The 23,858-nt window shown below is 41.2% G+C and overlaps 2 protein-coding genes across 3 annotated transcripts in view; one reads left to right on the top strand and one right to left on the bottom strand.

Moving 5' to 3' along the window:
- LOC135112809 (insulin-like growth factor-binding protein complex acid labile subunit) overlaps positions 1-7,202 on the bottom strand; it is a 9,009-nt gene extending 1,807 nt beyond the window's left edge. Inside the window, exons 1-9 of the mRNA XM_064027637.1 lie at positions 6,935-7,202; positions 6,601-6,754; positions 6,263-6,334; positions 6,063-6,134; positions 5,299-5,370; positions 4,958-5,126; positions 4,444-4,581; positions 3,653-3,827; positions 3,029-3,194 (exon numbers count right to left, since the gene is read on the bottom strand). Coding sequence (XP_063883707.1) covers positions 3,029-3,194; positions 3,653-3,827; positions 4,444-4,581; positions 4,958-5,126; positions 5,299-5,370; positions 6,063-6,134; positions 6,263-6,334; positions 6,601-6,754; positions 6,935-7,202 — 1,286 coding nt within the window. The remainder of the gene's footprint in view (positions 1-3,028; positions 3,195-3,652; positions 3,828-4,443; positions 4,582-4,957; positions 5,127-5,298; positions 5,371-6,062; positions 6,135-6,262; positions 6,335-6,600; positions 6,755-6,934) is intronic.
- An 8-nt stretch (positions 7,203-7,210) lies between these two features.
- Positions 7,211-23,858, top strand: part of LOC135112810 (uncharacterized) — a 59,405-nt gene continuing 42,757 nt past the window's right edge. For both annotated transcript variants that reach the window (XR_010274564.1, XM_064027638.1), the window contains exon 1: positions 7,211-7,346. The gene's annotated coding sequence lies outside the window, so the exon portion shown is untranslated. The remainder of the gene's footprint in view (positions 7,347-23,858) is intronic.

Here is a 23,858-nt window from a genome sequence, read left to right as displayed (position 1 = left end):
TCCTCTACTAAACATCATCTTCTTTCCCTCACTGAAACACAGGTGCCTGAGGCAACTGATAGTTGCTCTTTTCTATTCCCTCCTGCTTTATCTCTGCCCTTTCTCTGCCCACGCTCTTGAATCTACTGAGTTTCCCACCATCTGGCTATGACTACAGAGTCACTCTCAAACTAAATTTATCTGTGCTGTATACCTCTCACCTAACTCCTCTGACTATAAGAAATTCTTTGACCAAATTTCCAAAGTTGAGCACATTTTGACTTTCATCCCTTTTGCAGAGATCTCCATCTTGGAGACTTCAATGTTCACCACCAGCTTTGGCTTTCATCTCCTTTCACTGACCATCCTGGTGAACTAGCCTTCAGCTTTGCTATTCTCCACGACCTAGAGTAAGTGGTGCAACACCCTACTCGTGTCCCTGACCGTCTTGGAGATACGCCCAACATTCTTGACCTTTTTCTAACCTCTAATCCTTATGCTTATGCTGTTACTCTCTCTTCTCCATTGGCCTCCTCCGATCACAATCTCGTATCTGTATCTTGTCCTATCGCTCCAGTCCCTCCTCAAGATCCCCCTAAGTGGAGGTGTCTGGTGTTTTGCCTCTGCTAGTTGGGGGATCTGAGGAGGTATTTTGCTGATTTTCCATGGAATGACTACTGCTTCCGTGACAGAGGCCCGTCCCTGTCTGTCGAGCGCATAACAGCATGGAGTCAGACACCTTTCAAACCTTGGTTTAACACAACCTGTTCTCGTGCTATACATGAAAGAGAGGTGGCTCACAAAAGGTACCTAAGCCTTCCATCACCAGAATCTCATGCGCTTTAAATTTCTGAACGGAACCATGCCAAGTCTGTTCTCCAACTAGCCAAAAACTCCTTCATTAATAGAAAGTGTCAAAATCTTTCAAGATCTAACTCCCCTTGTGACTTCTGGCATCTAGCCAAAAATATCTCCAATAACTTTGCTTCTTCTTTCCCTCCTTTACTTCAACCAGATGGCACCACTGCTATCACATCTATCTCTAAAAGCTGAACTCAAACCTTTGCTAAAAACTCTACCTTGGACGATTCAGGGCTTTTCTTCCCTCTCCACCATCCTCTGACTACTTCATGCTATCTATTAAAATTCTTCGCAATGATGTTTTCTATACCCACGCTGGTTTAAACCCTCTGAAGGCTTATGAATCTGATGGGGTCCATCCTATTGTTCTCCGAAACTGCACCTCTGTGCTTGCACCTTGCCTAGTCAAACTCTTTCAACTCTATCTATCAACATCTACCTTTCCTTCTTGCTGGAAGTTTGCCTACTTTCAGCCTGTTCCTAAAAAGGGTGGTCATTTTAATCCCTCAAACTACCGTCCTATTGCTTTAATATCCTGCCTATCTAAAGTTTTTTAATCTATCCTAAACAGGAAAATTCTTAAACATCTATCACTTAACAACCTTCTATCTGACCGCCAGTATGGGTTCCATCATGGCCGCTATATTGGTGATCTGGTTTTCTTTACTGAGTCTTGGTCATCCTCTTTTAGAGATTTTAGTGAAACTTATGCTGTTGCCTTGGACATATCAAAAGCTTTTGATACAGTCTGGCACTAAACACTGATTTCTAAACTACCCTCCCACGGCTTCTATCCTTCTCTCTGTAACTTCATCTCAAGTTTCCATTTTGACCATTTTATTGTTGCCGTGGTAGACGGTCACTGTTCTCCTTAATCTACTAAATTAACACTGGTGTTCTTAAGGGTTCTGTTCTGTCATCCACTCTCTTCCTATTATTCATCAATGATCTTCTAAACCAAACTTCTTGTCCTATCCACTCCCACGCTGATGATACCAACCCGCACTTTTCCACGTCTTTTCATAGACGTCTAACCCTCCAAGAAGTAAACAGTTTACGCAGGGAAACCACAGAACGCCTGACTTCTGATCTCTCTAAAATTTCTGATTGGGGCAGAGCAAACTTGGTATTGTTCAATGCCTCAAAAACTTAATTCCTCCATCTATCAACTTGACACAGCCTTCCAGACTATCCCCTCTTCTTTAATGACACTCAGCTCTCCTTTTCTACACTGAACATCCTCAGTCTGTCCTTTACTTATAATCTGAATTGGAAACTTCACATCTCATCTATAGCTAAAACAGCTTCTATGAAGTAAGGTGTTCTGAGACGTCTCCGCCAGTTTTTCTCACCCCAGCTGCTAACTCTATACAAGAGCCTTATCCATCCATGTATGGAGTAGGAGTATGCTTCACATGTCTGGGGGAGTTCCACTCATACAGCTCTTTTAGACAGGGTGGAATCAAAAATTTTTCGTCTCATCAACTCCTCTCCTCTAACTGACTGTCTTCAGCCTCTTTCTCATCGCCGCAATGGTGCATCTCTTGCTATCTTCTACCGCTATTTTCATACTAACTCCTCTTCTGATCTTGCTAACTGCATGCCTCCCTTCCTCCTGTGGCCTTGCTGCACAAGGCTTTCTTCTTTCTCTCACCTCTATTCTGTCCACCTCTCTAATGCAAGAGTTAGCCAGTATTCTCAGTCATTAATCCCTTTCTCCGGTAAACTCTGGAACTCCCTGCCTGCTTATGTATTTTCACCTTCCTATGGCTTGAATTCCTTCAAGAGGGAGGTTTCAAGACACTTATCCTTCAATTGTTGACTACTGCTTCGGACTCTGTTCGGAGACCGGCATCTCATTGGGCTTTTTTTTTTTTATTGGATTTTTGTTGTCCTTGGCCGGTGTCCCTCCTACGTAAAAAAAATAAGTAAATAAAAAAAAGATAGATTTCCCCTTCTCATCCTTTCAGGCAGTCATTCCTTCACAGCCCAGATCCCTCGCACTCAATCATTCTTTGATGCTCACATACCCTACGTTTCCTAATAATTTTAACACTCCCTCACTTCCTTTTCTTCATTCCTTTCACACGTTCACTCAACTCCATCACTCCCTAACCCCACTGCTCTATCGCGGTTTTTAGTACTTTTAAAACACGCCTCACACTCCCCAATACACTATTACACTCACAGGCGCAGGAGACTCGGGGTGCGGCGGAAGATGGCGTTAGGCAGCAGTTTGAGTAAGTTGTTATTCAGCAAGAGCCAAGAGAGATTGTTGAGACCCGAGAAGGCTGCTAATTCAATCTTCTCAATCTTGTTGGAGAAGAGGTAGAGCTTCTCCAGCCGCGGTGTGCCTGTTGTAATAGTAGGAAGAGGAGAAGGAGTACTCGCAGTAGTAGTAGAGGGAGGAAGAAGAGGAGGAGGAGGACCCAGGGAAGTAAGAAGCAGAGATCAAATTAAGGAAATAATCAGAGAGAGAGAGAGAGAGAGAGAGAGAGAGAGAGAGAGAGAGAGAGAGAGAGAGAGAGAGAGAGAGAGAATGTACAGTATGTAAGATGGAAGGAAGAAGAGCAGGAGTAGGGAGGAAGGACAAAGAAAAGTAAAAGAAAAGCGAGGATAAGGAAGGGGAGGAGGATATGGATGGATGTAAAGAAGGAAATAAAGGAAAGAGGAGGAGGAGGGAAAGGAGCAAAGCAAAGTTGTTTTAACGCATTAGTCTTCATAACTCTCTCTCTCTCTCTCTCTCTCTCTCTCTCTCTCTCTCTCTCTCTCTCTCTCTCTCTCTCTCTCTCTCTCTCTCTCACCCACCCACCCACAAAGGTCCTGTTGTTTATTTCTGTGATGAGGTTGCGACCGAGGAAGAGCGAGCGAAGGTTGGCCATGTTGATGAAGTCCTTGTAGGAAATTCTGAGGATACGATTAGCAGTCATATCGAGGAACGTCAGGTGAATGAGGTCGCGGAAGGTGTCTGTCGGGATGGACTCGATCTAGGAACGAAGGCAAAAATAGAAAAACGGAAGGTTTGAGAGGAGTGAAGTGGTATCAGCATTAAAGAAAAATGGAGATAAAGGAATAGTATGAAAAAAGACAAGTTATAGAAAAGGATAAATAGGGTAAAATACGTACAAAAGGAAGGGCGATAAAATCAACTTAAGTCAAGATAACTATTAAAACAGAAGTCAGGTTTTTTGCCTCATAGTAGTTTAGCAATAGTTTGTATTTTCCGCATTAGTGGGCAAGAGTACCCCAAAGATGAGTGGACGAGAAATGGGACAGGAAACGAAAACGGAGGCAGATAGTAAAGGAAACAAATACATAAGACTGGCGGACGCAAAGAGAAGAGAAAATATTATACAAAGTGAGGAAAACACGTTCAAGTAGAAAGATGCTGATAAAAAGGTGGACAGATGTATATACATAGAACGAGAGAGAGAGAGAGAGAGAGAGAGAGAGAGAGAGAGAGAGAGAGAGAGAGAGAGAGAGAGAGAGAGAGAGAGAGAGTGTGTGTTAAGAATGGTAAATGTGCTTTTTTTTTCTTTTCGTCGCCCTTAGTCAGCTTTTTATTTTAAATAGAAAAGAAGAGGCAGCAATACAGGGACGTACGTAGTTGTTATCAAGATACATCTCCTGGAGGATGACGAGGCCGTTGAACAGTCCGTATGGCAGCCGCGAGAGGACATTGTGCGATATCTTGAGGGTTTTCAGTTTACTCAGCCTGTAGAACGCCAGTTGTGGGAGCTCCTGGAGAGAGAGAGAGAGAGAGAGAGAGAGAGAGAGAGAGAGAGAGAGAGAGAGAGAGAGAGAGAGAGAGAGAGAGAGAGAGAGAGAGAGAAGGGGGGTGATTATGTTTATTTGTGGGAGTTATTTTTTTTCATATTTCTTTTCTTTCCTAAGCGCGCGCGCGCACGCACTCACGCACGCACTCACGCGCGCGCACACACACACACACACACACACACACACACACACACACACACACACACACACACACACACACACACACACACACACACACCATACTACTGCTATTGCTGCTGCTACTACTACTACTACTACTACTACTACTACTACTACTACTACTACTACTACTACTACTATTACTACTACTACAGCACACCTTGATCTGGTTGTTGGACAGGTTGAGGTCCTCGAGGTTAGTGAGATCGTAAAATATCATCTCGTCGAGGGCGGTGATGGCGTTGCTCTCTAAGTTGAGGTTGTAGAGGTGATGCAGCTTCCGGAAGGCCTGCGCAGGGAGGCCTTCCAGCATGTTAAAGGAAAAGTCGCTGAGAGAGAGAGAGAGAGAGAGAGAGAGAGAGAGAGAGAGAGAGAGAGAGAGAGAGAGAGAGAGAGAGAGAGAGAGAGAGAGAGAGAGTCAGATTGTTAATTATTGGTATTAAGTACACACACACACACACACACACACACACACACACACACACACACACACACACTTACATGGTCCGGAGTGAACGGGCGTCTTGGAAAATTTCTGGACTGAGGTACAGTAAACGGTTCTTGTGCAGCTTGCTGGAGGGAGAGAGGGGGATTATGAGAACAACAGCAGCAGCAACAATGATAATATGTAAAACAATGACATTAAACTTTTCATATATCCACTGGGTGTCATCATCTATTCGCAAATTTCTTACACACACACACACACACACACACACACACACACACACACACACACACACACACACACACACACACACACACACAGTCTTATCAACTCTCTCCTCTGACTGTCCTCAACCTCTCTCTCACCGCCGCAGTGTTGTATCTCTTGCTATCTTCTAGCACTATTTTCACGCTAACCGTTCTTCTGATCTTGCTAACTTCATGCATCCCTTCCTCCCTCGGCCTCGCAGCACAAGACTTTCTACTTTCACTCTATTCTGTCCACCTCTCTAATGAAAGAATTAACCAGTATTCTCAATCATTCATTCCCTTTTCTAGTAAACTATGGAACTCCTGCCTGCTTCTGTATTTCTCCCTTCCTATGATTTGAATTCTTTCAAGAGGGAGGTTTTAAGACACTTATCCTCCAAATTTTGACAGTGATTTCTGATTCTGACAATGGTTTCTGAATCTGTTTGTGGGCCTAAGTGGGCATTTATTTTTTTCTTCTAATTTTGTTGCCCTTGGTCGGTGACACTCCTACATAACACACACACACACACACACACACACACACACACACACACACACACACGTACATGTGCCTCAGGTTCTCCAGGTCGTAGAAAAGACTACTTGGCAGCAACTCTAGCTGGTTCTCGTTCAGGTCCCTGGAAAAAGAAAAAAAAAAATACATTTGAATAAGAGAAAGGAAACAGCTGTAAATCAGTAGTAATAACGCAGTAACGGCATAGCTTAGTGGACTGGGACGGGTGGGGGACGACTAGGCCATACTCACAGCTCCACCAGCTCAGTCAGTTTGGTGAAAGAATTCTTGTGCAGAAATTTGAGGCGATTCATTCCCAAGTCTCTGTAAACAATATCCACATTAATGTTTTATTCAATCTTTTCCTTCTTTTCCGTCAACCTCCTGTTTCCCCTCCCTATTTTTTTTTATTGGTGTGTGTGTGTGTGTGTGTGTGTGTGTGTGTGTGTGTGTGTGTCTGTGTGTGTGTCTATGTGTGTGTGTGTGTGTGGTTCTGTCTCTTCTCATGCCATCGTCTTCACAGTCCTTTCACCTGCAGTCATTCCTTCCCCTCCCGAGCTTACCCTTCCACCCTACGGTCTCACACTCACAGACTTCGGGTGTCGATGGGGATCTGCTGTTTGCGCGGCACGTGATCGAGGAGCTCTAGGCGCCAGCAGGACACGAATCTGGTTTCCATGGTGCAGGAGCAGGGGCCCTCAGCACACATGGACCACCGCTCAGGCCCACTGTTGATCGGCCATACTAAACGGGTAAGAGAGAGAGAGAGAGAGAGAGAGAGAGAGAGAGAGAGAGAGAGAGAGAGAGAGAGAGAGAGAGAGAGAGAGAGCAGTTTATTTTTTTCTTTTCCTAAGTATTCCATTCAGTAACAGTTAATGTTGGTCATCCGTGGCACAGCAACACCTGTGTCACAGTTGTCCTCACCTGGTTGTAGAAGGCTGCTGGTGTCCCTCTTGAGGTCCTCCACTTGCCGGATCAACGCTTCTAGCTTGGACATGCTCTCAAATACCTCCTCCATGGCTTCTGGTTTAATAGTGTGCATCATCTTAGCCATCGTCAGGTCGGTGTAGCGCCGCGCCAAGTCGATCGCCTGACACCCATTGAGACCACACAGCCCTGCATCCCCCTCCTCCGCCGCATTCCCCGCCGCCCATACCAGCATCAACACCAACACACATTCTCGCACTGCCATAGTTTCTACGCCGAGGAGAAAAGAGCAACGGCACCCCCTCGCCACCACCTTCCCCTCCGAAGTGCCGCCCGCTGTGCCTCAGAGGCGGAACTTGGGGCCTTCGACAGGACACGCGATAATTGATTAATTAACAGTCAATGAAAGGTAAGAGGTCAGCTGAAGAGGGAAGCACGTTTTGGTGTGTGTGTGTGTGTGTGTGTGTGTGTGTGTGTGTGTGTGTGTGTGTGTGTGTGTGTGTATTGCAGTTGTTTCTTTGCTGATTTTCATGTGTGTGTGTGTGCGTGTGCGTGTGTGTGTGTGTGTGTGTGTGTGTGTGTGTGTGTGTGTGTGTGTGTGTGTGTGTGTGTGTGTGTGTGTGCAAGTAAGTAAGTAAATAAGCAAATAAGTAAGTGAGAAGGTAAGTAAAATTTATTGCTGTTAGCAAGTACATACAAATTGTAAAATATACAATATTGATCCAGCAACAGTCTGTCGAGCAGTAGCTTCCTCACAGACAGAACATAAACATAATACATATAAGTACGTATATAATGTATATACAGCCTTCATCTAGTTATTTGTAAGTAAGCAGAAATGTAAAACTGATCTTTTCAATAATATCATCTTTTAATATATTAAAATGATAAGTACAAAAGGTGTGCAGAAAATTCCACCAACGAAAATTTCACAAGAAAATTTCACCCATGTAAAATTCCACCCATGAAAATTCCACACACAAATGATAAATGATAATGCATACAACAGGTTAAAAAAAAAATAAATAAATAAAAAATAAACTTTCATTTTATTGATTTACGTTCTAGGCAACCAAAATGGTCACAGGGTTAAAAACCAGGTTAAAAACGAAGTTTAAAAATTAAGGCAGACAAACTATTTTTTCATTGTATTTTATTTAAAGCTTGGTTTAATGAAGGTTATGTGCAACGCCTTTCAGAAACTCCATGATGTTTCCACGATAGTTCTCCACGAGGGTTTTCAGTCTTTTGTTTATAGTCTTGTTTTTTTTTTTTTTTTTTTTTTTTTTTTCGTTTTTTTACTCATCTCTTCGGACGTGCAATAATTTTGTTTGTGTGAGGGTTTCTTCCTTTTTTAGTGCAGCACAAAGCTTCCACAAATTCGGGTACATACTTGTTATAGACGCTCTTAGTGCACTGTGAAAACCTACAGCATTATTAGTTTTAGGTTGGTCATTCAGAATACCCTCTTGTACGTTTCCCACTTCAATTGGAAAAGAGGTTCTACTCTTCTTTGTCGTTCGCCCCTTCCCCGTTGAATACCAATGTAGGCGCCTTCAAAGTAGGTAATGAATTCAGCTGGTATAACTTCATCATCAGACAGAAGCTCGAATGTATCAACAACGTCCTCGAGCGGTAAAAATGCAAAGGCATTAAAGCATTTTATATTAAGACCAAAAGAATGTTCATTGTTGTACTGCTCTTTTTTATCACTTTGACATTTTTCGCCAACAGGAATGACCAAAATTAAACAAACAACCAGAAACTACAGCATTGTGAAAAACCGTTGTGAAAGCAGTGTGCACAGCTTTCTCAAAAACCATGATGCACTGAACTGGTAGACTGTTTGGACGTAAGTTAGAAATAGCCGAAAAAAGTCTTCGATAGGTAGTTTCTTGTTTATTAGGAAGCAAAGCAAACACACGTGTGAGACATGAATCATTAATGACAGCATGAACCGTAAAAAAGCTGCGTCCAAAGGTTTGGTGCTGCTTTGAATGTCCCATCAAAAGCCCATGAGTTACTTGTTGATAATTCATCCAAGCCAGAATCTATTGCAAATATCAGTATTCGATGCACGTCATCGATGCCACCATCAAACGCCAAGAAACTGGAACCATCAGCAAGATATTTAAATGAATCAGGGATTTCGTATCCAGTGCGACATTTTGGAAGTGCAGGATATCCTAAAGCAGTCCGTCGCCAGTTTTGAATAGTCCTAGAAAGCGTGTAAATATTTTGCAATTGCGATCAAGATTCTTCCTGGAGTGGTTGTGTACCACCTGCTATTAATTATCTTGATGTTGCACAACCCGCATGCTCTGCATCGTGCATCGAATTTACTGCAATCCGTGCTTCAGTTTTAGCACATGAAGCCGGATGAGTATGACTTCCTGAACAAAACACTGAGGCAGACTCGTCACAGTTGTAATGCGTGTGAATACAGGCCTTCCAGCCTGCATAAAATAGTTCACATCTCCAGTAAGTTTTTGTCTTGAAGCTTCTCACAGACGTAGTTTTCTTCATTACACAGTTTTCTTTTTCCTTTTTCACTTTTTAATAAATGTCAGTGCCATGGTATATGGTATAAATGGGCACGTTTTAATGTAATGGAGAGTAAGGAGAAACTGAAGGTATAGCCTACTATACCTTCAGAGGAAGCTTCTGCTTCGAAGCTTTGAACGTCATACTCTCAAGCTTTTATAGTTTCCAGTACTAATTTCATAATCCAAAGCTTCGGTACACTTAAAAGAGCACACACACACACACACACACACACACACACGTTCTATACTAATTTCATGCATTTTGGGTGGAACTTTCTTGGATGGAAATTTACATGGGTGAAATTTATTATTATTATTATTATTATTATTATTATTATTATTATTATTATTATTAATGATGATAATAATAATAATAATAATAATAATAATAATAATAATAATAATAATAATAATAACAACTGAAAAAGAAAAAGATGAATACTGACTACTAGAGCAGAAATGATGACAAGTGCTGTGTTGCATGTAAAGGCACTATCAATCATACAATATTGCGCAATCATATCTATAAGTGTATGGGTATGATTGAAGGATTGCGCAAATGACTGAAGGTGATTGAAGAGGGTCCAGCACTGTTTGATTTTTAGCCATCAGTCATGACGCGTGCACAGTCATGACTGACAGTGTGTGGCAATGATTGAGAAAAAACAGCAGTCTTCAACCAACAACCATGGAGAGCCGAGTACACAGGACACAGGAATTTTGGCGGGAAATCCTTGAACTCTACCGAAGATTCCCAGCATTGTGGAAGATCAAATGTGACGATTACAAGAACATAAATTTTACGTAGGAAATTCTTGTAGTCGACAGGAGAAGAGATTACAAGTTCTTATAGAAGGTTGTCGTGGATGAATTCATGCCTTTTCTTAAGTCTGTCCTTCATCCACACCTTTCTCCTTTTCTTATTTGGTTCCATGCTCTCAAGGGCAAAGACAATGGCAATACATGCAGCCTGCTTACTCATCTTGACCGAATGAAGCACACACGACAACTATTGATTGCACAATCTCATTACTAGTGTGGGGCCAAAACCGATGATTGAACTGTTTGCTGAATCACCATGGTTGCGCAGTCATGATTGATAGTGTATGGAGGCCTTTAAGTATATGACTTAATTATCTTTTTAAATGCGTTAATATATTTCTAACATCATTAAGAAAATATATTTTGAATTGGCATGGTATTATATAATTAGGGATCAGAACATATAACACTGTTTTTAAAAGAGAGATGTTCTGAATTGAGAACACACTACGTAAATCTGTTACTACTCTGTGTGTGGTGAACATTATCAACAAATTGTTTATCGTTTCCCTTATATTATTATATAATTTGATATACTAATATTAAAGAAAAATTTTCATGTATAGAGACACAGTTTAGGATCCTCATTAAGGAAAAGTTGCATTTACAGAATGATGTTTACTTAGAAAGGCAATCCATCTCAAGACTTTCCTTTCCGTTGTTGTTAACTTATTCACGAGAGATTATACTATTCTTATTCTCCAAACAGATACCCAGTGAGTGAAGTGAGGGTAACAGCGAGTATAGTACATACTTAGTAGAAATGCATCAGATATAAGGTTATGTCTAATATTATCTAATCTACCACATATTTGTGAGATTTTTAAACATTTTCTGTGTGGCATTTTTCATAGATTTTCATCACTCACTGATCCTTGTGGGACCACTTCTTTTCTCCAGGTTGAGTATTTTCTCCTTAGAGTTCTCCTCATTTCTCCTCTGTCCAGAATATCTTTCATCTATTCTAGTAATTCTCCCTTAATAATCTACCTCCTATGTATTCGGATTTCCATATCAGTCACTTGTGTGGTACTCTGTCAAATGTTTCTTGAAATACAAATAAATTATGCTTACTCATCCGTCTTTTTTTTTTTTTTTTTTTTTTTTGTGTGTGTGTGTGTGTGTGTGTGTGTGTGTGTGTGTGTGTGTGTGTGTGTGTAGAAGTAGCACCAATCTCTGAGGTGCCAGTCCCCAAACAGAATGAGAAACAATCATCAAAAATTGGAGGAAAAAGTGTCTTGAAACTTCCCTCTCTTGAAAGAATTCAATTAAGTCGTAGTAAGGAGAAAATACATAAGCAGCCAAGGAGTTCCAGAGTTCACCAGAAAAGAGAATGAATTATTGAGAAAGGTAAACAGAATAAGGATGAAAGAAAGTAGAAAGTCTTGTGCAGCAAGGCCATGGGAGGAGGGTAGGGATGCAGTTAGTAAGCTCAGAAGAAAGGTTAACATAAAATTAGTGTTAGAAGATAGCAAGAGGAGCAACACTCCAGAGATAAAAAAGAGGCTGAAGACAGTCAGTTACAAGAGAGGAGTTGATAAGACGAAATGCTTTTGATTCCACCCTGTCTAAAAGAGTGGAACACCCCATACATGTGAAGTGTACTTCATACATGGGTGGATAAAGGTGCAGAGTTACACCAGGGGTGTGGGGGGATGAGGAAAAGGGCAGAGATGACTCATAATGCATAACTAAGCTATTTTAGCTAGAGATGAAATGTGAAGTTAAAAGTTTAGATTACAAGCAGAGCACAGACCAAGGATATTCAATGTAGAAGGAGGGGAACAGTTGAGTGTCATTAAAGAAGACAGGATAGTTATGAGGAAGGTAGTGTTGAACTGATAGATGGAGGAATTTAATTTTTAAGGCACTGAACAATACTAAGTTTCCTCAACCCCAATCAGAAATTTTAAGAATGATCAGAAGTTATGCATTCTGTGGCTTTGATCACTGTCTGAGTTGTTTAATTCCTGAAGAGTTGGACATCTATGAACAAATATGGCAAAGTGCAGGGTGCTATCATCAGGTTAGGAATAGAAAGGACAAGAAGTTTGGTTTAGAAGATGAATGAGAAAAAATAAGAGAGTGTGTGACAGGATTGAACCCTGAGGAACCCTCAAGCCCAGTAGGCACCTGCCGAAATGATAATTACTCCCAGTGAAGCCTAAAGCACTGGATCAGGGGGTACTGTGAACTTATTGTTAAACCCAACTGTGACATCACTGAACATTTCCCTTTGTGTCTCACAACAAAAGGGGGCAGTCACAGCCTAAAGACAACTCCCTTCCTTCACACAAAACTACAAGCACCTAATTACACACACACATTTCAATCAAAATTCAGAATTATCATGGCGACTCCTACACCAGCCTCAGAATTCCCATCTGAGGAGGGGGCCACAAATGTCTCCAGGTCAGACTGTTCTTCTGGAATCGACCCTAAGAATTTTGACGCCCCACTCAACTTTTTATTCATAACTTCTACAACATTTGCAGACTAAGATCTATTTTTCAACCTGTAAAACATCATCTCTCCTCTACTAAACTTCCTCATCTTTTCCTCACTGAAACATAGATGTCTGAGGCAACTGACAGTAGCCCCTTTCCTGTTCCCTTCTACTTTCTTTATCCTCATTTTCAATCCAAAGCTGGGTGTTGTGTTTGTATGCAACGACTTAACCTGCTCTTGTGCTCTTGAATCTTCTGAGTTTTCCACCATCTGGATATGACTACAGATTCACTCTCAAACTAAGTTTATCTATGCTGTATATCTCTCATCTAACTCCTCTGACTGTCAGAAATTCTTTGACTACTTAACTTCCAAAGTGGAGCACATTCTGACTCTCTTCCTTTTTGCAGAAATCTCCATTCTTGGGGACTTCAATGTTCACCACCAGCTTTGGCTTTCCTCTCCCTTCACTGAACATCCTGTTGAAGTAGCCTTTAACTTTGCTATTCTCCATGACCCAGAGCAATTGCTGCAACACCCTACTCATATTCCTGACCGTCTTGGAGATATGCCCAACATTATTGACCTTTTACTAACTCTAATCCTTCTGCTTATGCTGTTACCTTCTCTTCTCTGCTGGGCTCCTCCGATCACAATCTCATATCTACATCTCATCCTATCGCTCCAATCCCTCCTCAGGATCCCCTAAGGAGAAGTACCTCAGACGTTTTGCCTCTGCTAGTTGGGGAGACCTGAGGAGGTATTTTGCTGATTTTCCTTGGAATGACTACTGCTTACATGTCAGAGACATGTAAGCATGTCAGAGATTTTCCTTGGAATGACTACTGCTTACATGTCAGAGACTGTGTGCTGAGAGCATAACAGAAGTAATAGTGTCTGTCATGGAGGTGTACATTCCTCACTCTTTTTCTCAACCTAAACCTTCCAAACCTTGGTTTAACAAAGCCTGTTCTCGTGCTATACATGATAGAGAGGTAGCCCACAAAAGGTACTTGAGCCTTCCATTATCAGAATCTCGTGCGCTCTATAATTCTGCCCGGGTCCATGCCAAGTCTGTTTTCCAACTAGTCAAAAATTCCTTCATTACTAGAAAGTGTCAAAATCTTTCAAGATCTAACTCTCCTCGTGATTTCCGGCATCCAGCCAAAAACATGTCCAATAACTTTGCTTCTTCTTTTCCTCCTTTATTTCAATGAGATGGCACCACTGCTATCACATCTATCTCTAAGCTGAACTCTTTGTTCAAACCTTTGCTAAAAACTTGACCTTGGATGATTCAAGGCTTGTGCCTCCCTCCTCCATCCTCTGACTACTTCATGGTAGCTATTGAAATTCTTCACAATGATATCTTCCATGCCCTCACTGGCCTAAACCCTCAGGAGGCTTATGGACATGATGGGGTCCTTCCTATTGTACTCTGAAACTGTGTCTCTGTGATTGCACCTTGCCTAGTCAAACTCTTTCAACTCTGTCTGTCAACATCTACCTTTCCTTCTTGCTGGAAGTTTGCCTACATTCAGCCTGTTCCTAAGAAAGGTGACTGTTTTAATCCCTCAAACTACTGTCCTATTGCTTTAATTTCCTGCCTATCTAAAGTTTTTAATCTATCCTCAACAAGAAGATTCTTAAACATCTATCACTTCACAACCTTCTATCTGATCGCCAGTATGGGTTCCATCAAGGCTGCTCAATTGGTGATCTGGTTTTCCTTACTGATTCTTGGTCATTCTCTTTTAGAGATTTTTGCTGTTGCCTTAGACATATCAAAACCTTTTGCTAGAGTCTGCCACAAAACTTTGATTTCCAAACTACCCTCTTACGGCTTCTATCTTTCTCTCTGTAACTTCATCTCAAGTTTTCTTTCTGACCATTCTATTGCTGCTGTGATAGATGGTCACTGCTCTGCTCCTAAATCTATTAACAGTGGTGTTTCTCAGGGTTCTGTCCTGTCACTCACTCTCTTCCTATTATTCATCATTGATCTTCTAAACCAAACTTCTTGTCCTATCCACTCCTACGCTAATGATACCACCCTGCATTTTTCCATGCCTTTTCATAGACGTCCAACCCTTCAGGAGGTAAACATTTCATGCAGGGAAGCCACAGAATGCCTGACTCCTGATCTCTCAAAAATTTCTGATTGGGACAGAGCAAATCTGATTTTGTTCAGTGCCTCAAAAACTCAGTAACTCCATATATCAATTTGACACAACCTTCCAGACAACTATTCCCTCTTTTTCACTGACACTTAACTGTCCCTCTCTTCTACACTGAACATCCTCAGTCTGTCCTTTTTTTGATAATCTAGACTGGAAACTTCACATCTCATCTCTAGCTAAAACAGCTTCTATGAAGTTAGGCATTTTGGGATGTCTCCACCAGTTTTTCTCACCCCCTCCCCTTAGCCGCTAACTTTGTACAAGGGCCTTATCTGTCCATGTATGGAGTATGCTTCACATGTCTAGGGGGATTCCACTCATACCACTCTTCTAGAAAGGGTGAAATCAAAAGCTCTTTGTTTCATCAACTCTCCTCTAACTGACTGTCTTCAGCCTCTTTCTCATCACCACAGTGTTGCATTTCTTGCTATCTTCTACCACTATTTATTTTCACTCTAACTCCTCTTCTGATCTTGCTAAATGCATGCCTCCCTTCCTCCTGTGGCCTCATTGCACAAGATTTTTCTTTCTTTCACCCATATTCTGTCCACCTCTCTAATGTGAAAGTTAACCATTATTCTCAGTCATTCATCCCTTCCTCTGGTAAACTGTGGAATTCCCTGCCTGCTTCTGTATTTCCACCTTCCTATGACTTCAACTCATTCAAGAGGGAGGTTTCAAGACACTTATCTTCAATTTTTTTTATTACCACTTTGGACCCTGTTCAGGGACTGGCATCTCAGTGGACTTTTGTTTTTCTTTATTGGATTTTTCTTGCCCTTGGTCAGGGGTCCTTCTACATAAAAAAAAGTGACAATCTACCACAGCTGCAATAGAACAGTCACAAAGGAAACTTGAGATGAAGTTACATAGAAAGGAATAGAAGCCATAAGTGGATAGTTTGGAAATTAAAGTTTTGTGCCAGACTCTATGAAAAGCTCTTGATATGTCTAAGGCAACAGTGAAAGTTTCACCAAAATCCATAATAGAGGATGACTAAGACTCAATGAGGAAAGACAGATCACCAGTAAAGCAGACTTGACAGAATCCATGCTGGTCATCAGATGTAAGGTTGTGAAGTAATAGATGTTCAAGAATCTACCTATTGAGAATAGATTAAAAACCTTAGAGAAGGAGGAAATTAAAGCAATAGGACAGTAATTTGAGGGATTAGAATGGTCATGCTATTTAGGAACAGGTTGAATGTAGACTTCCAGCAAGAAGGAAAGATAGGTGTTGATAGACAGGACTAGGAGAGTTTGACTAGTTAAGGTGCAAGTATGGAGGCACAGTTTTGGAGACCAATAAGAAAGACCCCATCAGGTCAAAAAGCCTTCTGAGGGTTAAGGCCTGTCAGGGTGTAGAAGACATCACTGCAAAGTATCTAAATCAAGTTGAAGCAGAGGAGGGAAAGATGAAGAAAAATTTATTGGAGATGTCTTTGGCTAGGTGACAGAAGTCATGAGAGGAATTAGACCTTGAAAGATTTTGACATTTTCCATTGATGAAGGAGTTTTTGGTTAATTAGAGCACATTCTGACTCTTCTCTTTTGCAGAAATCTCCTTTCTTGGAAACTTCAATGTTCACCACCAGTTTTGGCTTTCATCTCCCTCCACTGACCATCCTGGTGAACTAGCCTTTAACTTTGCCATCCTTCACAACCTATAGCAACTGGTGCAACACCCTACTCATTTTCCTGACCATATTGGAGATATGTCCTTGACCTTTTCCTAACCTCTAATTCTCCTGCTTATGCTGTCACCCTGTCTTCTCCATTGGGCTTCTCTGATCACAATCTCATACTCATATCTGTATGTCCTATCACTCCAATCCCTCCTCAGGATTCCCCCAAAAGCAGTGGTGCTTCTGATGTCTTGCCCCTGCTAATTAGTGGGACCTGAGGAAGTATTATGCTGATTTTTCTTGAAATGACTACTGCTACCGTGTCAGAGATCCATCTCTCTCTGTGTACACTAAGTGCATAACAGAGGTGATAGTGTCTGGCATAGAGGCGTACATTCCTCACTCTCTCTCTCAACCTAAACCTTCCAACCTTGGTTTAACATAGCCTGTTCACAAGCTATACAAGATAGAGGTGGCCCACAAAGGGTACTGAGCCTTCAATCACCTGAAACTCATCCACTTTATATTTATGCTTGGAAACATGTCAAGTCTCTTCTTCAACTAGCCAAAAACTCCTTTATTAATAGTGTAAAAATCTTTCAAGATCTAACTCCCATCGTGACTTGTGGCACCTAGCCAAAAGCATCTCCAATAACTCTTCTTCATCTTTTCCTCCTTTATTTTAAACTAATGGCACCACTGCCATCTCATCTATTTCTAAACCTGAACTCTTTGCTCAAACCTTTACTAAAAACTCTACTTTGGATGATCCAGAGCTTGTTCCTCCCTCTCCTCCACCCTCTGACTATTTCATACTACCCATTAAAATCCTTTAGTGATGTTTTCCATGCCCTCACTGGTCTAAACCCTTGGAAAGCTTATGGACCTGACAGGGTCTCTCCTATTTTTCTTTGAAACTGTGCCTCTGTGATTGTACCTTGTCTAGTCAAACTCTTTCAACTGTCTGTCTGTCAACATCAACCTTTCCTTCTTGCTGGAAGTTTGCCTACATTCAGCCTCCTCCTAAAAAGTGTTGCTGTTCTAATCCCTCAAACAACCACCCTATTGCTTTAATTTCTTCCCTATCTAAAGGTTATGGATCCTCAACAGGAAGATTCTTAAAAATCTATCACTTCACAACCTTCTATTTCCTCCTTTATACCAGTATAGGTTCTGTCAAGGCCGTTCTACTGATGATCTTATAGCTTTCCTTACTGAGTCTTGGTCATCCTTTTTTAGAGATTTTGGAGAAACTTTTGCTGTTGCCTTAGACATATCAAAAGCTTTTCATAGAGTCAGGCACAAAGCTTTGATTTCCAAAGTACCCTCCTACGGCTTCTATCCTTCTCTCTAACTTCATCTCAAGTTTCCTTTCTGACCATTCTATTGTTGCTGTGGTAGATGGTCACTGTTCTTCTCCTAACTCTATTAAGTCACCCACTATCTTTCTATTATTCATCAATGATCTTCTTAATCAAACTTCTTGTCTTATCCATTCCTACACTGATGATATCACCCTGCACTTTTTCCATGTCTTTTCCTAGACATCCAACCATTCAGAAGTAAACGATTCACACAGGGAAGCCACAGAACACCTGACTTCTGATCTCTCCAAAATTTCTGATTGGATCAGAGTAAATTTAATATTGTTGAGCACCTCATCCTCAGTCTGCCCTTTTCTCATAATCTAAACTGGAAACTTTATGTTACATCTCTGGCTAAAACAACTTCTCTGATGTTAGGCATTCTGAGCTATTTCAGCTATTTTTTTTTCTCCACCAACCCACTGCTAACTCTGTACAGGGACCTTATCTCCCCATATAAGTAGTATGCTTCATATGTATGGAGGGGGTTCCACTCATACCTCTATTTTATACAGGGTGGAATCAAAAGCTTTTCATCTTATCAACTGCTCCCCTCTAACTGACCATCTTCAGCCTCTTTTCATTGCCATAATGTTGCATCTCTTGGTATCTTCTATCATTTCCTTCATGCTAACTGCTCTTCTGATCTTGCTAACTGCATGCCTCCCCTCCTCCTGTAGCCTCGCTGCACAAGACTTTTTTTATTTCCCTCATCACTATTCTGTCCACCTCTCAAATGCAAGAGTTAACCAGTATTCTCAGTCATTCTTCCCTTTCTTTGGTAAACTCTGGAACTCCCTGCCGGTTTCTGTATTTCCTCCTTCCTATGACTCAAACTCTTTCAAGAGGGAGGTTTCAAGACATTTGCCCTTCAATTTTTTATGATTCTTTTGATGTCTCTTTTGGGACTGGCATGCAAGTGGGATTTTTTTTTTTTCTGGTTTTGTTTCCCTTGGCTAGTGACCCTCTTACATAAAAAAAGAAAAAAAATACTTGGCATGATTCCAGGCAGAAATATAGAGTACATAATATTCAGGTGATGGAGGGCTCAAGTACCTTTTTTGGGCAACCTCTATCATGTCTAACAAAAGAACAAGCCGAGTTAAATCAAGGTTTGGAAGGTTTAGATCAAGCGAAAGAAGGAGGAGTGTACAACTTCTTGTTAGATACTATCACTTCTGTTATGCACTCAGCACACAGAGACAGTTCTCTGACACAGAAGTAGTAGTCATTCCAAGGAAAATTGGAATAATACATTCTCAGGTCCCCTGATTAGCAGTGGCGAAACATTAGAGGCACTGTTTTAAGGGATCCTGACACAGAAGAAGAATGGCACAGTTTCGGAGAACAATAGGAAGGACCCCATGTAATGCCCCCTATCTCATCTCCTGTGTGTTTGAATAGTATAAGTAATAGCTCAGTTGGTAAAGATTGCATCATCTCAGAGGAATAACCCTCCAAAATATTTCAAATTCATGTATTGTAGGTTTAACGTAAATTAATTATTTAATGATGGAGGTTGATCACAACACAATAACTTTTTAAAAGTTAACATTAATATCTAAATTGACTTGGCAAGAATGCAGTTATTAATCACTCCAAAAAAGAATTATTAAAAGTAACCATGGGAAGACTTATGTCCCCACAACTAAATTTTTTCACATTTCTTGATCAATTTCACTAATAGGATAATAGATCTGAAGGTTGTATAGTGAGGGAAAGGAGAGAGGGAATAAATGTTGTGGTGGCAGCTGGCAAGCCATATAACAGAAAGAGACACCATGGAGCGTCCCTTGGCAATGATGCCAGCATGCCCCTCGACTTTGTACACCAACCTCACACCACCCTCTGTTTTGCAAGTAAATACCTTGAATTTAGGGTTAAGGATAGTGTATAACTATATATATATATATATATATATATATATATATATATATATATATATATATATATATATATATATATATATATATATATATATATATATATATATATATATATATAGTGGTAACTTGGTTCTTGAACTTAATGCATTCCTGAATGCCATTCAAAATCCAAAACATTTGAAAACCAAAATTATTTTCCCCATGGGAATCAATGTAAAAAGGATTAATCCATTTCCAGACACCAGTCTACATTATCTTAGCGGCCTATGAGAGACATTCCCACAGCCGAGATGGCTGCTTCACAACATTTCCAGCTCACAAATTATTTATCTAGAATTAATGTATTGAATTCATCAGAAGATACTGTTTAGACTGATCTAATGAAGAAGCCTTACAGAAGGACACAGAGAGGCGCAACCCATTTAACACCAAAATGAAGGTGATCATAACACTTGAACATCTTGCTCCTGAGAAAAGCTAATGGAAAAATGCAATTATGCCATAGTGATGGCATTGTGGGTCATCAAGAGAGCCACAGATGGCTCAGGATAACTCTGGATAACTTGGGAGCACCGAAAACTTTGTTGACATCGTGGCTTTTCAATGGTATCACATTTACCTTATTTCAAAGAATGAATTACTGTCTGAATTACACTGTCTCTCCTCCAGATATATAAAAATGAAGTAGATATTTATAGAAACTATAAAGTAGTAATAAACAGTAGCTTATGCTATTTCTTTTAATATTTGCAATCAAGTAACTTTGTTCTAGAACCAAATTACAGTACCATAACCAAAGCAATAATGAGTTCAAAATTTTGTTAAAAAACTGATTTATTCTAAAAGGGAGGCATTTGGTAACTGAGGCTACACTGTATGTGTGTGTGTGTGTGTGTGTGTGTGTGTGTGTGTGTGTGTGTATATATATATATATATATATATATATATATATATATATATATATATATATATATATATATATATATATATATATATATATATATATATATATATATATATATATATATATATATATATATATATATATATATATATATATATATATATATATATATATTGTTGCATGCAGTAATGTAAGGCAATGTAGAAAGAAGAATGAAGAAAGAAGGATAGGAAGAGAGAGAGAGAGAGAGAGAGAGAGAGAGAGAGAGAGAGAGAGAGAGAGAGAGAGAGAGAGAGAGAGAGAGAGAGAGAGAGAGAGAGAGAGAGAGAGAGGCTGGGGACAAGAATTTGGCATATCTCTGACAGGTAGCCTACCCCACAGCACTTAGTATAACATTTACCCACTCAGAATCACTCATATTCCCCATGTAATTTTCCATACTTCCTGTTGATCCTTCAATTTCAGTCTTACCCAGCATTTAGTAGAAGAGTTGCTCTTGATGATAAGGTGGTGGTTCTTTATCAAGGCTTCATGGTCTGATCACTAGAATTTTCAAAAGTAAATAATTTTATTTGTACCAGTTACCAGCCTATGAGTGGGAGGTGAGGCAAGCACAGCGGCAGGATGGGATGTGTTCCAGTTCCTCCCCTTCCCCTTGAGCAAAAGTCACTGGCTGAGATGCAGTTCAAAGCTGCATGCTCACAGTCTAGTCAGTCATAGTCCAGCTACCACACAAGACAGACTTACAGTCAGAAGGCACATGCAGGGAGGAGACTAAATGGGTTTTTTTTTTTTTTTACAGTTAGTTGGGCCAGTTGCTCTAAAGAGATAAGTGAGTAATTACCAGCCATATGCCCCAGCCTGTATGGGTAGTGTAGGAGTCTCCATATTGGCCTACCCAGGAATGTAGTTAATTGTGTTATGCCCCAAATACTCACACACATATGCACCCACACACTCACTCACACACATACCCACTTGCACCCACACACAAGTACCCAAGCACCTGTGGGCACACATGAGCTGTGAGATGATAGTAGATACAGGCGAGGGACCTGTGTCTACATGAAAAACTGCCACTGCTGACCCAGCCTCAGCCCTTTTTATGAGGGTCACAGTGGGCCTGGCACTGGGAATAACAACAACAACAACCCTCTTGAGAATCGAGGACAAACCAGGATAGAAACACAATATCTCTGGTGAGTGGAGGCCATGTGCTCAGTGACCTCCACCTTCAGGAAGCCTCCCATCAGTGTCTCTGTCAGTGCCTTGCAGAGGATAGAGTTCGTGCCTCGTGACTGACTAAGAATAATGTGTAGCGTTGCATCTTCAGACTCAGGGAGTGCAGACCCTTGTGCCCACAGAACTCCGAGGGATGTTCCCCATCAACAACTCTGTCACCGACTCCTCTGGCACCCCAGGGGGTGGTTGGAGGACTAGGCAGCATACAGTGAGCTAGCTTGACATCCACAAGTAGAAACATCCCAAGTGCCACACCAGTGGGCCATGCACACAGCAGTGCACTGGCCTGAGGGGCACCTGGGGCACCTGGGGCACCGGACAACTCTACAGATGTTGAGTGCCATCTTTTACCAATGAACCTTGACAGAGACCAATGGTGACCACCCTAACCAGTCTAGCCATTGAACTAGAGCCACAATGTCCCTCCTGCATGCCCCAGCTGGTACCTCTGCCCAGGGAAAGCAATGCAGTCAATGGTGGTGGACAGTTCTCTCATGTCCTGGCCACCGCAGGAGTAACATCATCGAGGGAGAGGTAACCCAGCTTAACTGGTGACCTAGAGCTACAGCACCCCTCTTGCATGCTCCTGCCAGCACCTCTGCCCAGGAAAGGCAGTGCAGTTGACTGTAGAAGGCAGCTTGTTCACATCTTGGCAACTGCAGGAGCAACATCGTTGAGGATAATGTAACCCAACTTAAGGTATGATTGAGCAGGCCGACAGGCAACCCTGGGGGACCCTGCTGTGGTGCAGGGACCCCAAGGGGGGGGGGAAATAGGGAGGGTGCCCTGCCCCCCCAGCAGAGCCAGGGGAATTACTGGCCTAGAAGTGTTGAGTGTACAAGTGCCTAACTCGACACCTGGAGGTAGAGGTGTCAGGAGTAAAGACGTGCCATGTCATTGGCCTATCAGATAGAATGTAGGTTAGTGGTGGGGGACAGCAACCCCTAAGGAGTCGCCAGTCCCCCATTACCCCCCATGGTGGGGCGTAACAAATTGCAACACATTTCACATCAGGGATGTGACTTCTTGGCTCCGTGTGTGTGTAAGCCAAGCTTTGTTAGAGTGAGAGGCGAATTATCCCCATTTGTTTTCTGGGCACTTGTCTGTAATTGTGTTGTCATGTTAAGTGCTACGGCAATCTGGGTGTGTTCCCAATGCTCTTTTTGATACAAAGGATTACTTTACACTGCCTGGCAGTAATTTATCTTTCTTCCTTTTGGGAAGGAGGATATTATATTGCCTGGCAGAGTGCTATAATACCTTGTTGGGTGTGGACAATCCGTTATCATGGGCAATAATCCCCTTGGGGATTATTATACCTCAACTTTAAATGTGTTTGTCGCTCTTTGTAATTGTCTCTCCCTGGAACATGGCTGGTGATTCTTTTCCAGCTGTTGGAGTTAGTAATTGGTGGAATATTTCTTTGTTTGTTGGTGGGAGAAACAGACTTGTGTGAATAACCTGGTGTTATGACCACCTGGTAAAGGATGCAAGAATCAAAAGAGGACCTTGTAACCCATATTAAGCCCTGTACCCTATCACATAGGTGGTGACTTGGGGGAAGCTAGTCCATTTGAAGCAGCTGTGGGAAGGGCAGGGATTTGTGGTTATAATATATATATATATATATATATATATATATATATATATATATATATATATATATATATATATATATATATATATATATATATATATATATATATATATATATATATATATTCAGGAAGTCAGTGAACAGTAGTCTGGGGATGAAGTGAAGTGCATGAAAAGTTATAAGTAAACTATGAGAGACGTGCTGGTGTTGGGCAGAGACGCTTCAGGTGGTGATGGATGGTCTGTTGACTACCTCTAGCTTAAACTTTTGTTTTTGTTTTGTTTTGTGAGACAAGCTGAGCTTCCTTT

Source organism: Scylla paramamosain, chromosome 24 (genome assembly GCF_035594125.1).
Source record: "Scylla paramamosain isolate STU-SP2022 chromosome 24, ASM3559412v1, whole genome shotgun sequence".
Taxonomy (NCBI): domain Eukaryota; kingdom Metazoa; phylum Arthropoda; class Malacostraca; order Decapoda; family Portunidae; genus Scylla; species Scylla paramamosain.
This window is presented reverse-complemented; position numbering and strand designations above follow the sequence as displayed.